At 43.5% G+C, this 17,038-nt stretch overlaps 1 protein-coding gene across 2 annotated transcripts in view; it reads left to right on the forward strand.

Moving 5' to 3' along the window:
- Window positions 1–202: 202 nt before the first annotated feature.
- Window positions 203–17,038, forward strand: part of EFHC2 (EF-hand domain containing 2) — a 66,633-nt gene continuing 49,797 nt past the window's right edge. The window contains exons 1-3 of one of the 2 annotated variants that reach the window (XM_075773541.1): window positions 203–338; window positions 11,322–11,510; window positions 15,812–15,962. In XM_075773541.1, coding sequence (XP_075629656.1) covers window positions 297–338; window positions 11,322–11,510; window positions 15,812–15,962 — 382 coding nt within the window. In that variant the 5' untranslated portion in view covers window positions 203–296. The remainder of the gene's footprint in view (window positions 339–11,321; window positions 11,511–15,811; window positions 15,963–17,038) is intronic. The other variant, XM_075773548.1, reaches the window with a different exon arrangement.

Consider the following 17,038-nt stretch of genomic DNA (forward strand, 5'->3'; position numbering starts at 1 on the left):
CCAGGGCCTGCCTCCCTCGCCGCCACCGGGAGACCACCCGGCACCGCCTGGGCGGGCTATAACACCGGGGGAACGGGCGGCGGGGCCGGGGAGCGGAGAGAGCCGTGCCCGTAGAGCCCCGCAGCCCGGGGCCCAGGGGCTGCGCTCCCCTCCCAGCCCCCGCCTGCCGCCGCAGGGCTCCACCGCCCTTCGCCCCGCCCACCGTGACGTCATCGGGCGGTCTCCAGGCAACGGCGCCCCCAGCGGCGCGGGCCGCGAGGGGAGCGGCGCGGGGCTGTGGGCGGGTCGGGGCGGCCATGGCGCTGCCGCTCCTGCCCGGGGCCTCCCGCGACCGGAACGTGAGTGACAGCGGAGGGGACACCCCCATCCCTCCCCTCCCCTGCCCCCGGTGCCGGGGCTGCCGTGGGAACGGCGTCGGCGTCGGTTGGCCCGACCGCCCCCCTCAGGCCAGGCCAGACCAAGCCGGGGGGTGTCGCGGCCGCCACACGGCGGGCGCCGGTAGCGCTCCGCCGGCCTGAGGAGGGACGAGGGCGGGATAAGATGCACTTTGGCTGTCGGTGGCGCCGGCAGGAGGGGGTGAGGCGCAGGTGCTCCCTTCGGAGTCGAGCCCAGGGGTGGCGAGGAAGCGCCGGTGCCACGGCGAGGCCGTTTCCCCCCCCCCCCCCCCCCCCCCCCTTACCCGGCAGTGGAAAGCGCGATGCGGTTAGGTGTGCAAACCTCCTCCGGTTTCACCGTGAGAGGCCGGGACTGAGGGATCTGGCAGCTGCTGCGGGACAGTCTGAGCTCTGGTTGTGTCTCTAACAAAGCAAAACGGGGAGAGGCAGATACCCTGTAAATAAACCAAAAGGTCTTTGCGGAGGGGGGGGTGGTGTGTGGGAAATGCTAGGGATGCTAATGTGGTTTTTCAGTACTTTTAAATATCGATGGCAGTCTGTGAATATATAAGATGGTATTTTTATCATGAACTACAATAGCAAACAAAAGAGAAGTCTGCCATCATGACTTCAAACTTGTTCTTCAGGGATAGCTAGACATTTGCTGAATACAATCTGTACTGTGAAATGGTGCAGGAGGTAAGGAAGGGTTCAGGCATGGCACAGTAGCTGGTGCCTTCAGGAGGCAGATGAAACAGTATATACATTCTTAATAGTGTTAAAATATCTGGAAGGGAATCTGTTGTTTTTATGAACATGTTGTGGCCGTTAGAGCCCTTGTTTTTGCAGCCTGACTGCTGGGATGCTTTGCTAGCTCCTTAGTCTGGTCCACCCTATGAGGGAGGGTGTAGAAGGTGATGATGTAGTTCCAGGACAATTTCCAAATGATGTATAAAGACACATATATTAATGCCATGAGCATCAGTACCACTTCAGTATGAGACTTCTCCATGCTGTTAGCATATCTGGAGTCCACTTTATGAGCTATGAATCAGTTTGCATTAAGCACGGTCCAGCGTAAAACCTCTGGCAGCTATCTAAAAAAACAAGAGAAGTAGAAGCAATAATAGCTGCCTAGGTGCTGGTACAGGGAACATCAAATTATGTAGAAATATGTGGACTCCCCAGCCTCACTTGGTGTGTCAGCATTGCACAGATGTGTGCAAACACAGGACCTCTTGCAGGAGGAGCCCAGCTTAAAAGCACTGAGGATCTTTCAGGCAGCTTCTTCCCCATAAACAGCAGGCTGGATGGCATTATTTTAGAAGGAAGAAAAAGGGTCTGGTGGTGAATACTCAGTCTCTCTTGCTGAATTCAAATTTGTATTGTAAAGGGTTGTATATGTAACACTTCGGGTAGCTGCTGAGTGGGCATATCAACAACATTGAAATAGGTGTGTACCATTGGGATCTGCTAGGTGGACGCAGAATAGCTCAGCTCAATGTTATCTAGAACTTTATTTTCTCCAAATTTCAATTTAACTTAATTGATAGAGATTATTGTTCTTGGAGTATGATGGAGTGAGTTGTCTCCAGAGCTCCATGGGAGGAGTGCAGAGGCTTTGTGATAGACATGGTGCCTCCTTTTTCAGAGAAAAGGCACAGTATTTGGCTTCACATCCTTGGGAAGAGTTAAATGTAGAGAATCATAGAACCATAGAATACCAGGTTGGAAGGGACCTCAGGGATCATCTGGTCCAACCTTTCTTGGCAAAAGCGCGGTCTAGACAAGATGGCCCAGTATCCTGTCCAGCTGAATCTTAAAAGTATCCAGTGTTGGGGAATCCACCACTTCCCTGGGGAGATTATTCCAATGGCCGATTGTTCTCATTGTGAAAATTTTTTCTCTTGTGTCCAGTTGGAATCTCCCCAGGAGTAACTTGCACTCATTACCCCTCATCTTTTCCATGTGACCCCTTGTAAAAAGGGAGTCTCTGTCTTCTTTGTAGTCACCCTTTAAGTACTGAAACATAGTGATGAGGTCTCTCCTGAGCCGCCTTTTCTCAAGGCTGAGCAAACCCAGTACTCTCAGCCTTTCCTCATATGGCAGGCTTCCTGGTCCTTTGATCATCTCTATGGCCCTTCTCTGGACCCTCTCCAGCCTGTCCACATCTTTTTTGCATAGCGGGGACCAAAAATGAACACAGTATTCCAAGTGTGGCCTGACCAGCGCTGAGCAGAGTGGGATAATGACTTAATTATCTCTGCTGGTGATACTCTTGTTGATGCAACCCAGCGTACTGTTGGCTTGCTTTGCCATTGCAGCACACGGTTCACTCATATTGAGCTTCTTGTCCACCAGGACCCCTAGGTCCCTTTCCACACAGCTGGTCTCCAGCCAGCTAGATCCCAGTCTGTGCTGCACTGCTGGATTATGTTTTCCCAGGTGCAAGACCTTACACGTGTCCTTGCTGAACTTCATAAGGTTCTTGTTAGCCCTATCAAGTGCACCTATCTTCTAGCCTATCAAGGTCTTCCTGCAGGGTGGCTTTCCCTTCTGAAGTCTCCACTTCCCCACTCAGTTTGCTATTGTTGGCAAACTTCATCAGGGTACACTTGATCCCATCATCCAGATCACTCAATGAAGATATTAAACAGTGCTAGGCCCAGTATCGATTCCTGGGGGACCCTGCTTGTGACAGGTTGCCAGTTTCAAAAGGAGCAATTTACCACCAACCTCTGGGTGCTGCCTGTCAGCCAGTTCCCCACCCACCCAATGGTCTAGAACATAATGCACCAGTTTCTCTAGGTGGAAGCTGAGGGGAACCTTACTGAAAGCCTTGGAGAAATCTAGATAGACAATGTCAACTGTTCACCCTTGGTGAATCTGTGCTGGCTTTTCCCAATCACGTTCTTCTTTTGACTTGTGATAGCCCCCAGGAGGATTTGTTCCATAACTTTCCCAGGGCCTGAAGTAAGACTGATGGGCCTATAATTTCCTGGATCCTCCTTTAAGCCCTTATTGTAGATGGGGGTCACATTAGCCTTCTTCCAGTCTTCTGGGATGTCCCCCGATCTCCATGACCTCTCAAAGATTATGGAGAATGGCCTCCTAGTGATGTCAGCCAGCTCTCTTAACACCCTTGGGTGGATATGGTCAGGGTCCATCAATTTGTAGGGGTCAGGTTCCTGTAATAGTTCACATACCAACTCTTCCTTCACTGACGGTGGGCCTGTGTTTCCATCAACCTGGATTTTTGTTCCCAAGACCTGGGTCCCAACAGTGCTGGTAAAGACAGTGGTAAACACTACATGCTGAAGTACATATAGTGTGCTATGTGTTATGAGAACTAAAGGTGTGAAAACCAAGTCACAATTGCAACGAGACAGCGTTGTAAACCCATGGTTATACCATTGTTAGGGCTTCAGATTGCTCTTCTTGTACAGTCCTTGAGATAGTGGAGTTAATACTGATAACTCACCCTTCTTGAAAATAATTTCTGATCTCTGCTTAGTTGTTGGCTATTAGATTTAATTTTATTTTCATTTTGTTCCACAAATTAGAGGCCAAGAAGAGCATATTTAAAGGCAAAAAAAAAGTATCACTGCTATAGATAAATTGAAAAGGAAGAAAGTATTTTCACCTGTTAGTACTCTAAATATTGCCATCAATGCCTCTTACTGCACAGAAACAACAGTAGCAAAGCATCCCCTGAAGAAAGATGAGCAAGGGACAGGGGACTGCTATTGCTGTCAGCCCTTGGTTTATAATTATGGGTATTAATTCCACTCTTATCACTGTTCAAGCTAATGCTTGCAATCTTCTTTTCTCTGCCCCTAATGCTTCCACTGGCCTCGTATATAGGCCCACAAAAGACAGTGGAAGAGGAGTACATATGTATTTTGATTACCTTGGATGTGTTTAATAAGGTGGCTGGGCTGTCTCCAGAAAATCAGAGCTTTAAGGTAGTTAGGGACATGGAGTCTAACTTCAGAGCAGCAAGGACTGCATTGGCAAATGGGAAGTGTGAAATCTTTTCGCAGCGCTTAAGTGTCTGGATCTAAGAGCCACTGGCCCATGTGTTACCCCTCTGTTATGATTATTATTACTTTTAACTCATTGTACTAGGAGCACTTACTTCCTCTCTAGCCGGGTGCAGAAACACTTCATCTCTGGCCAGGAGCAAGGGCAACGAGGCCAGGCAGCTTGCTGCCACCCCTTGTGCTGGCACGGCGAAGGGCAGCAGCCGCTGGGTGGTATTTACTATTTTTCCCTCCCTCAACTGTAACCAACTGGTGCCACATTCAGCACCTTCCCCGAGAGCGCTGCTGCTGCTGCGATCCTGCGTAGCTGGGACAAAATCTTGCTGCTCAGGCATCACAGTTAATGAGACTGGAGGGAAACATAGGGTGGTGATACGCACTTTTAAAACAGCCAGAGTGGTTCCTACGGTAACGTAAAGTAATGTTTCTTTTGCGCTAAATGAAGAGCAAGGATGAAAGGGACAGGTATAGCACAAGCAGTGCCATGTTTGATGTTTGGTTTGATGGGGTGGAGAAGAATGACTGCTAGCAGAAGGCATCAGGAGCATAAAATATTCACTGTCTACAAGAGAGTAAAAGGAACCACCCCTATTTTTTCAAAGCTCTTTAAAATCAAAATTACAGTAGTTTGTGTACACACAAGTCCACCCATCAAATAAACCCCGTTCACCTCCTTTAAAACTCCTGTTCCTCGAACAAAGTCCAAAGATAGACTTTGGATAGTCCAAAGCTGCTCATCAGCAGTGCCTGTCACGTTCGCATGTGGGCGATCAGGAGATGGAATGATAGAGCAGCCTGGTATTTTGACCAGATTAGCCCATCTCCTGCCCAGTTGCAAAGGCCTCTCTTCAGGGGGCTGGCTAACAGGCAGAAGTCAGACCTTTCCCTTTTGCAGAGGCTGGGGAGGCCAGAGTCTGTGCTGGGAGTGCTGCTGCCCCTTGGCAAGGCTGCTGCTCCTCTGTCCTGACAGCCTTAGAGAAGTGCCTTGTGTGGTGGCAGTGGCAGGATGTGGTACTCACACATCATTTACTGTCCTGTTGCATTAAAGAGTTTACTCATTTCTTTATTTTCACAAACAGTAATTTATGGGTTACCTGTTTGAAAAATTCGCTACCTGTTGCATACCCTTGAAAAGGGGAATTCTTACTTTCTTTTCTTTTGTTCCTGCCACCGAAACCAATGTTTAAGAGCTGAGGGGAGACCTAGGTGCTGTAGCTTCTGTCTGCAGAGCCCAACTGGTATTCAAATAGTGAGATATTCAGCTTTGTCTATACGAGTTATATGTGTGTTGCCTGTTTTTCAAGACAGAAGATCATGGATCTTGATAACCATATTTAATTCTGCATGTGGTGGAAAGGTAGCATATAATAGGTTTACCCCGTTATTGCAGGAGAAAGTTTGTGCATTCAGAGTACGGACTGTGTTAGGGATGACACTGGTTGCAGTGCAACAGCATCATGACTTTGTTAGTGTAACTGGTCTACCTCCCATTGTCCAAGGCAGCTGTCCCTTCTGATCCCAGATTGATGTCCTTGCCTTATAGAGGACAGCATATTCATATGGGTCAGATATATGAGGTGCTAGCTGACCAGTGTATTTTCTTGCCTGAGGTTTGAAATCCCTCTCAGAGAGGGAATTCTGTGCAACAATTCTACATGGCATTTCTCAGAGTATCGGACAATGAGTTTATAGATCTCGGGGGGAAAATACATCCTTGAGAATATCAGTTTCTGTTGCAAACTTCAGCGGTGCAGCAGAAATTCCTCTTGTTTATTGCAGGAGCTTGGAATTATCCTCAACTGTGCTACTGTTGCTGTCTCTGTGTTTCCTGGCTTGAGTATTTTCTGCTGCTTTGTAATCATTGGTGCCAAAACGGGACATTAGTTTTTCTTGGCAGAGCGATTACCAACCTCTTTATAAGTCTGCCTGCTGTGCCTTTTCTTCTTCTTTCCCTGTTCTTTCCTGAACCCCTTCCACTATCTCCTGCCCCTTGCGCCCACTCCCCCAGATCTCTCTCTGTTCACAACCCTCAAACCCAAATCTTCCTGTAGCTGCTGATCAGGGTTGCATTTTGGACCCTTCACTTCATATCCATCTGTTGTCTTCTCTCAGGCCGTACCAGCTCAGGTTGTAAGAGCAAGCTAAGAGAATCATAGAATAGTTTGGGTTGGAAGAGACCTTTAAAGATCATCTAGTCCAACCCCCCTGCAGTGAGCAGGAGCATCTTCAACTAGATCAGGTTGCTCAGAGCCTCGTCCAACGTGACCTTGAATGTTTCCAGGGATGAGGCATCTACCACCTCTCTCGGCATCCTGTTCCAGTATTTCACCACCCTCATTGTAAAAAAATTCTTCCTTATATCTAGTCTGAATCTACCCTCTTTTAGTTTAAAACTGTTACCCCTTGTTCTGCTGCAACATGCCCTGCTAAAAAAGTCTGTCCCCATCTTTCTCATAAGGCCCCTTTCAGGTACTGGAAGGCTGCTATATGGTCTCTCTGGAGCCTTCTCCTCTCCAGGCTGAACAACCCCATCTGTCCCAGCCTTTCCTCATAGGAGAGGTGCTCCAGCCCTCTGATCATTTTTGTGCCCTCCTCTGGACCCGCTCCAACAGCTGTATGTCCTTCCTGTATTGATCTAGGCTGTTTGTATTGATGCACTTTTGTTCTGGGATGTGTGAGAGAGGCACCACAGTTTCAGGGAACAATGTCTTAAGGTAATCCTTTTACAGTACCACTTAACCTCTGAACATACTGAAACCTCTGCAGCAAGCTGGGGATGATAAAAGATTTAAAAATCGGTAGCTGAAATATGGCTTTTCACTAAGCAGTGAGTGCTAACTTTGTGACAGATGCTACTTATAAGCATTGCAGGAATTTCTGCTGTTTGTCTCATCTCTGGTGGTGACCTGCGCTTTCCACAGAGCAGGAGATCCCATGAATTTGACTGGCACAGTGTGCAGCATTTACATTTATTTCTATTACTTAGCTGAAGCAACCAGTAGACTGTATCAGCAGCCTGGAGTAGTTCAGAAATGCCACAGTTCATCCTGAAACAGGATTTGAGCAGACCTCCACAGTGCAGCTGCTGTTCTTAAGGTGGGAATTACAAATGGATATGGGGAAGAGAACCAGACTGCTACCAGCGGCTTCTGCCATAACTCCCTGTGGGACTTGGTTAAAACCATGTAGCTCCTGAGACTCTGTGTGTCACAGGGCTCCCTCATCACTCCAGCTGCTGCGGTGAGAGATTTCCAGTTGTGTTTGGTTTGGCTGAAACGTGCAGCTCCCTGGTGAGTTTGCTGTGACTGTACCAGAGTATAATAGAGCAAAATGGAGAGTGCACAAGGCAGTGTTCCCCAAGGACTGCAGTGGCTGAGTTTGCAAAGCCAATAGCTGCAGTCAGAGAATCCTGACCTTTGCATTAGTCACTATTGAATGTATCCTCAATATTTATTTCAGGCTCATCTCACAAAAAAAGGCCAGCTTTGTTCAGCAGATCTACAGCCTGCTCAGTTTAGCTGCATTAGCACAGCAGACACAGTAAATCTCTTTCCCTGCACTCTCACAGATTTCTTTTAGAAGTCATTTAATATTACTGTGGAGGTAACATGATGTTCTGTCACTATTTTAGGCTGGATGTGGTCTGAGTTCATTAGCTGAAGTTTCCCAAATATCTTTTTTCTCTTTTGTTATTTTCAGTTATAATTACTCTTTTTCTTAAACTGTTTGTTTGTTTTTTAAGAAATAACTGTACAGACCTTTGGAAGAGATTATTTTGCATATGGATTTAGGTGCTTTTCATGGAGAAGGGACTTATAAGTAATTATATGATTAGGAATCTAAAATAGTCTTTCTATTGAAGCCTAAAAAGCTACAAGAATGCCACAAAAGATTCTTAACAGAATTGCAGATGTTGGACTCTGTATTTTTCATATCAAATTGTGAATGATGTTTTGATTTCACCCCTAAACTCTGGAAAATTTCCAGCAGGACCAAACCTGGATTACTTTGATAAACACTTTACCACACTGTAGCTGGCCAAAACCCAGAAACAGATGAACAACAAATGCTTCGAGAAGAAGCTTTGAGGACATGAAAAGTTTTCCTTTGCTCAGGAAAACTGCCACCCTCGCTGTGCTTTGATAACTATGCTTTTCTCCCTAACTCATGCTTTCGTAATAGGGGGAAAATAATTAAATACTTGCTGTGCCACAAAGTGGATCTGTTCTATAGCACCTTCAGTATAAATCAGATGTTTCTGCCTAGAAATTTCCCTTTCAAAACTCAGCTTGACTATAGTTATTCCACATTTGAACTGATAAATGCAGAAGGCTCCCTCCCATTCTGACTTCTCCCTAGTTCTTTTGTCAGCTTACCGAGGAGCAAAACTATTAAAAAAAGAAGGAGAAGAAGAAAGGGCAGCTCAGTAGTGCCCAGAGGAGCTGGAGAAAACCATCCCAAGTGCAGATGTGTTACAAAGTGGGTGCCAAACCCTGTCAGCATCTGTTCCAGAGTTCTGTACCAAGAGACCACCCGTGTTCACTTCTTCAGGGAAGAGTGGGATGATCACATGAAGATCGGCTCCTAATGCCTAAATGTCAGTGCTTACACTGTGCACCGAAGCATGACATTTTATATTTTATTTTGGGCATTATTCCTGCAAATATGCAGCTCTTTTTAAAATTTTGTTAAATTCCTGGCTTGAACAATGCTGTGTGGCAGGGGGGCCCATGGGCTAACTAGTTGTTACACAAACAAGTATTTCCTTTTGTTGATTTTATCTTTTATTCAGTAACCCATGTTTGTGAGTTGTAAACATATGGTTCAGGAGTACTTCTTATTTTCCTTTGTATTATTCTTTAAACTATGATACTTGTCTCGTGCCCTTTTATTCACCTCTTTTAAATACCTTCTTTGGGGAAATGCTTCCATATTCCCAATCATTACTGTCCCCAGTATATGAACCTTATCTTATTTGGCAATGACTATTTCAAAGGGTGCTGGCTAGCCCAGCTGTTGTTAACCTAAGCAAAGTATGGCCATTGATTATGGTATTAAAAATAATAATTTGTAAAAATAGTAATTTATTATTTTCCATACCACTGTCCTTGCAAAAGGACACAAGTGGTATGCAAAAGGATTTTAAGCAAAGGTTAAGCTATGGTAGGGACTGAGCTGTTCATGTCAAGGGCAGCTCTCTGTCCTGTCATTGGATTTAGAGCACTGCAAGGCAGGTGAACAGTTCAGATTGTAACTTTGAGTGTGCAGTAGTTTGTATACATGAGCATTGAATGCTATGAGCCATGAGGTAGGTTAGCTGCCTTTCAGATTCCTCACTCTCTTTCATATTGGCAGAATGAAATAACTACTTGGTTACTTTCAGGTTTTGCTGCTTCACTCTTGCACTTGTTCCCAGAAGTGTGATGTTGAGCGTGTTACGTTATCTTGGAGCACCTGAACGTTGCCATGATGAAGAACAAAGATCTGTTCCTTTTTTTGTTGTTTTTCTTGGCCGTTTTTTGATTCCTGATAATAACCTAGAGTTGTCTACACCTTTTGAGGGAGTACTGGTTTAAATATCTATGTGTATGATAATTAGCATTGCTCAGTCTACGAAATGAGAGGCAATTTTGACCCTCTGCTGCTTTGCCAACATACCTGCTCCGGTGCTACTATGAAAATTTTGCTGCCCAGACTTTTCCTCTACCCAGGGCCTTTTCTGTGCTCACTCGTAACATCAGTTCCTCCCGCTTCAGCCTCCTCTTCCCATGTTCACGCAGTCCCAGGCCGAGGGAGGACACAGCTGTAGTAATCTCCATCTCCCCTTACTAGGTGTGCTGGGGTGCAATTACCCAGTCCCCCTTCTCTGCCTTCCCAGACAAAGTGTTTCGAGGATTTGAGAGGGCAAGGAAGGGAGGAATAGCAGAGCGAGAGCAGCTAACAAGTCAGAACTGCTGCTCACGGGAAGGAGGGTTAGTGGAGCTTTCTGTCGGCTTTCCTATTTCCCTGTCCTCTCATGGGAGACTGATGTGTAGGGTCGTTAGGGGATTGCTGCCCGAGCGCAGCTCACACCGGCGGCCTCCGTTCGAGGGAACTGGCCAGCAGAGCAGGCAGCTCATTAGGAGGGACATTCTCACAGGCAGGACTGGTATTCATGTGAGGCCAGAGGCTTTTCTGCATCACTTCAAGACTGGCTCCAGCCCCAGCCAAGAAATGTGAGTAGGCAAGACGGGTTTCTTTGCAGTTGGTTGTGCATATTTTTTTAAGCACTCCATCCTTAATTGCCTGAAAAAATAGTAATAATATAAGGAATTCACTACAGAGACCTTCTTTTGGAATAAGCCCAGATGGAATGAATATTATGTCTTGATTCAGATCCAACCTCCCAAATTTCAAGTGTATTCACCAGTACACAGCTATTTATTTTGCACTAGGGGATGCAAGTGTAAATAAGATCTTTGACATACGTAATGAGAGCAGGCTGTTCTCTGGGTGCTCCTGAACCATTTCCATTTGTCCTCTGGAGATCTATGGAAAAGGCTTTTCCCCTCTACCTTTTACAACAGTTCTCCTCGGTGACTTGCTTCTTTCTACCACTTGCTTCTTAATCCTTGTTGCGGGGAAGGAGGAGAGGGGGAAATGGCTGGTATCATCCTGTCTCTCAGCTGGGGTAAATTACTGGAATATTTTTTCATTTTTGTCTATAAGGCTGGCAAATCGACCAATGAAATGTATCACTTGCAGCATTCCAGTTGTTACAGGTTTTTAGATTCTGTATCAAAAGTAATTATAGAGAAACTTTTCCATGACTAATCCCCCTTGCCTAGATAGTTAACTCTTATGGATTTAAGAACAAACACACAGATGGGTTTTTTTCTCTCTTTTTCTTCCAAACTTTTGACAGATAGGGAAAGAAAAGTTCCACAAATCACAGCACTGGGGTTACTGCAATAATGTTGCTATGCTGGTTGCAGAAGATAAACCTGGAATAGGAGGTGAACCATTACCTGGTCAGAAGCTGAAACCTAAATACAGTGTGTTTCCTGAAGGGATGGGAAGTGATGCTCCAGCTTGGGTAGCATTTGACAAGCAGGTATGTAGAAATCTGTATTTTTTTTCTTTTAATAGCTCCAATATGACAAAGACAGTATAAAGGTGAAATTCAATTAGTCAAATACTTCAGAAGATTATTTTGTGCATGCAAAAAAAGCCCCTAGATAGACAAAAAGAGTGGTAACTATTTTTCCATCATATCGGTATACTGGACAATTAATATAAAGGTATGTCATGCCATACTGCAACATATAAAAATATTTCTATATTGGGGTACTCCTCCTAAGAAAAATAAGAGAGTGGTTGATATATTTCTTTTTAGTGAAAATAGTGACAATAAAGGAATTATTTGGCAACCTGATAAGAATGAATGTAAGGTAGGCCCCAGTCCAGGAGAAAATGTGGATGGGCTCTCAGGAACCATTAACCACAGTGGAGTGCTATAGGCTCTTGTTGACTTTTGTGTGGTCTGTTCATGTGTAATAGAGGTAGATTGTGTCCATTATAGACACAGGAATTTAAAATTAATATTTTTTTTATTTTGTAAGAGTATAGTGACACCTTTAAAGTTAGAGAGTTATCCAATAGCTGTAATCTGTGATGATATGAATTTTGTAGCACACTGTCATTACTTTCCATGTTTAAATTTACATTAAATTCTGCTTAGAAATGTTTTATTTCTAAAAGCAAAAAGCTTACAATCGGAGAAGAAAAATGATCCAGAAAAAGAAATAATTCAGTAGATTGCAGAAATGTTGCATGACTAAATGATTATGGTATTTAAATGTTGGGAAGAGTGGCTAATGTCATAATTTTTGCTTTAAAAGAAAAGCCATGCAGGTAATTGCAGTACAATTACACATTTGTCTCTTTGGCAGACCAGAACTGCTACAAGAAAATGTGAGGCTTGAACAGATACACGTGACTTCGGTTAGCATTACCTCAGAAGTCCTTAGTACTGCTCACATACTTTTCAGCAATGTGCTCATGTATGAGTTGGTCTAATGTGCCAAGATGTTAAGGCTTCAGCCAGTCCTGCACTGTCTTCGTCTGCACCCTTCTTTCAACAAGGAGGTGTGCATTGGTTTCTCAGGACCATATGTAAGTTGGCAGGACTTGGACCCAAGTTTATGCCGTAAAGGGGTTTGGTGGGATGCAGTGGGGACCTGCCACTGAACATGGCTGTTGAGATGAGCTAGCTAGCCTGTCTACATTCCTTCTCTAAGCAGTGTGTTCGTCCACAGGGCAATACAGGGCAGGAGTTTGCAGGTTCAGAATTGGCCTCTGGAGGGCTCATCTGTTTGTATTAATCGCAGTTAAAAGGGTACTACTACCCACCTAATTTAGCTTCCCCAGTTAGGAGCCTAGAATGCAGCTGTGTCCTCCAGTGCTGCAGTTTGTGACTCAGCAAAATGGACTACATGAAAAATGGTTTGAGTAGGTGTTTATCTTTTAAAACGTAGTCTGCTTTCTTACCATTTTTCTTTGGTTTCTAACTTTCAGCAATACCATAGTAGTTGGAGGAAGGACAGAGATAAAACTTTGTTATTAAGCAGGTTAAGAAATAGTTTTTGCAATTTCATATGCCTAATAGGAAGCAAGTGTAAATTTAATTTCTTCTAAGATTAAGTACACACACAAGGCCTCGTGGGCTTGAAACGATGTTTGTAATTTGACTGCCACAGGTGCCAGGGAAACCTTGTGCCAGCTTTACAAAATGCTGCAGAGTTTATTTAGTATTTGTTACTTCTGGTTTTTGTATGTAACATTTAATTTTTTTTAAGAGTGGGATGGGAACTTTGCACACTGCAATGTACTACAGATGAGACATGAGTTAGGAAGTGTTACATTTCAAGTATTTTTAAAATTAACTTTGCTTTAAAATGAAAAGTAAGTCATCTTTTCTGTTCCTTCCCCTCCTCACCCTTCCTGCATCATCTGGTTTGATCTGCAAAATTGCAGTTGGCTGCTTCATATATTTCATACACCAGCATGTTGATAAAGGTATAAAGAGAATAAAAGTGTAAGTGCAAAAGAACTTGCACAAACTCCTCGAATGGAGTAAACCAGGACATAGGTGTATGCTCAGTGAAATAAATAAATACAGTGTATTTAGGACCTGATTGGGCTTGGAGATCTATGCAAAAAGACCATTCGCCTGGCTGGTGTCTCACAAGGCGACCATTCTCAGAAAAGATCATTGACAAAATTAAGAACAATTAGTAATCAAATAGGGCACTTGAACAATATGTTTGTCAAATGATTATACTCTAGTGGGACTAGAAGAATAGAGAGAAGAGGGTACAGCATCTAAGGAAGTTTCCAATGGTTGCATGGCTTGTCAGCAGCTGGGCAAGGAATGAAATTCAGCTCCTTGTCAGCTGAACCCCAGGATGTTCAGACTGGGATATAATGGTTCCACCATAACACCTTTTAAATTCCCTGGAGTATTCAAGAGATTTACACAGGGCTCCTGGTCCTTCCAGAATAGTAGCTGGGGGCTAGGAAGGATACCTTGGTCACCAACAATGGCACTATACACCACAGTTTAGACAAAAAGAAGGAAGAAGAGATGTTAAAGGACGATAGAGTTTTTTGTGTTGGCTCTGTTGTATGTCAGATGTTTTGTCCAGTGTTTTTGTGTTTGTTACATGAAACAGTGAAATCCACAGTTAAAAATTGCATGTGGCCAGAATGAACTTTTATTTATTTTCTACTATTTTGTCTGTGGATTGTTTAAGAAGCTTGCATGTTGCTACTTAAACAAACCATAACTTATAGTGTCTAGATTCTTTTGTGTGGAGATTTAATGCCATCAGGTTTAACAGGTAACAGTTATGTCATTTGATTGTAATTTAAATTTTGTTTCTCTAATGGTGGTGGGTCACAGTGCAGGAGAGAGGATGCCAAAAATATATCTGTCATATTGTTTGATGCATGCTGAAAATCAGTGGGATCTTAGCCTTTGAAACAGTTCATGGAAACAGAGTTTTTCTCATCTTGCAGTTACCCTGCCTGAGAGAAGGAAGAGTGGCCTGTTGAGAAGTCTGACTAGGACACAGGATGGCTGTTCTTGTGTGCTCCTGAGCAAGCCGCTAGCTCTGTCTCCCCAGATGTAGAAAAAGAGGTTGTGTTTGTCTGTTAGGGTGTTTTAAAATCTCGGTCATTAGTATTCATGGAAGTACTCTGAGGTTCTCAAAGACATGTGCTAAAGGAATACAGACTATTAACCGGTTGGTTCAGTGTCATACAGGGATCTTGGCTAGCTCACTAGATTTCAAGCATTTTCAAACCATAGTCTGCCAGATGCTCATTGAAACATAGGGAACAGCTAGGCTGTCTTTTTTCAATGCCTCAGTTTGTCTAATTAATCAGGAATAAAGTTAATTGAATATACTAAATAGAATAATTGCAAAACAAGATGTATGGATTAGCACTGATTTGACCCAAATGTGTTGGGAGGGCAGGATGGAAACCTTGTTTTAACTATTGCCTTCTTGCACATACTTACGACAGCAAGCATCCTGGTAGATAATACACTACTAAATAGATACTTCTTGCACATTCCCTTAAAATTGATCTTGGTCATTAAACACCATAAATGATACCAAGAAGTGCAAAATTGTGTAATGGTTTGCCGAATTTGAGTTGGGATCTCCAGACATAAAGGCCACTGTAGTAAACCACTGAGCACCTCACCTATGAAGGCTTTTTTTCTTGCATTAATGCTATTGCAAGAGACCATGAAGACCAGTTGGTATACTCTCAGAGCTTTCCCCACTCGCTGAATTGCAGAACCAGGTAAGTTTTGAAATGCCAATATTGCATAGCTCTAAATGACTCCTGAAAAACGTCATTTCTCTCTGATAGTCTCCAGTATCATTAATTAGACAGCTTGCAGGATCTGCTTAAAAAGAACTCACCTTTCCACTTACCTCAATGGTAAAGCCATTACTGTCATAATGCACTTTATTTTCCAGCAATTCATTGAATAGAAGTCTAAAATTTGCTTCAGGACCTAGGTAGCTCATTGTGTTATCAAAAGTGCTTTGTTCAGAAGATTTTTCCAAGCAGCCTGCTGATAGTTTTATATTTGATTTATATCTTTACTTTAGAGTTCCGTCTCTGCTTAGATGTTGTGATAATAAAAATGCCAAGCAAAGAATTTTAAATTTATGTGATTTAATGTAGATTTCTATTCTTACATTTCTGAGAAATAAATCTACCTCCTGAAATCCATACATTTAGTTACTTATAATCTATACAAGTTTATTTTATTGACATAATTTGCAAAAGCATTGAAGATTTTGCTGCTTTGTATTTATTTATTGTTTTTAATAGGTATTGTCTTTTGAGGCCTATTTTGAGGAAGAAGTGCCTGACAAAAATCAGGAGCTGTATAGAATCAGACATTGTAAAATATACTTCTACCTTGAAGATGATACAATTCAAGTGATTGAACCCCAAGTGAAAAATAGTGGCATAACTCAAGGTACCTATTTTTAACAGCACTCTTTTTTTTCCCCTCTCTTTATATCTTTCTTCAGTACAGTCGTGGTCCAATCTAATGGATGCATAACGTGACTTCTTATAGTTAAAATGGGCTGTAAGTGAACAGCTGTAATTGCCTTTTCTTGTGATGGATCATAATGCGAACTTTTTTACTGTCTTAGTTTCTGAAGATGTAGGTTTTATAAGGCAAAATCCCCTCCTTCACTCACACATACAATTTTTTTCTCTAATATAGCTGTTTGAAATCACGTGATAGCGGGTCTATTGTCAGTGTCGTGTCACTTCTGCAAAACCAATTTGTGTTCTAGAACTCCATTCCTGAGCCTGGTGCCTCCCATCTCGGCAGTGACAGTAAGCTCTCTAGCTGCAGCTCCATAGTTGTTCGTTAGCTGTTGCAGCATCTCTGCCATTGTTGAAGGAGAGCGCCTTTTGTGCCTCTGGCTGCTGGTGGTTTTGTGATTGAAGTACCCTTGGCACAGTAATTTTTCCTTGACGCCTCTAAGTTAAGAAGCTGCCTTGCCTCAGTGTCACATCACTGCACTTGGGCTGGCCTCAGGACTTTGGGACGAGGGTTAACTGAGTTGATTTACTGGAGTATTGATGGACTTCGTTTACATTAAGAAAATGTGATCTAGCGGTCAACATCCTGTTGCAGAAGGGGAGCACAGCTGCTGCTTCTTGGTGTTTATGGGTCACTGCCAGAATTAAAGTTTTCAAGGGATGTAGTCCAGATAAGCAGGATGTCTTGGGATGAGTATCTTGGCATGACTGCACCTCCCAATCCCCAAAGATATTTTGTACATTCTGGTGGATCTTAGCACAGCAGTTTTCAAAAATAAGTTAACTATTTAACTACTGTATTCTTTTCCAAGATAAACAGATGCTATCAATTTCTCTGTCTGCAAAGTAGGGTAATATTTAAAAGGTGTTATGTGCATCATTACTGTTAGACCTGGGAATCTTTTCTTAAACCAGTACATCAGGCCATGCTCTCTCTCTATGTTGAGTAGCTCTTCTTGCCAGACATCTTGTTGGCTCTTCAGCAGGAACTGATTT

Source organism: Balearica regulorum, chromosome 1 (genome assembly GCF_011004875.1).
Source record: "Balearica regulorum gibbericeps isolate bBalReg1 chromosome 1, bBalReg1.pri, whole genome shotgun sequence".
Lineage (NCBI taxonomy): Eukaryota > Metazoa > Chordata > Aves > Gruiformes > Gruidae > Balearica > Balearica regulorum.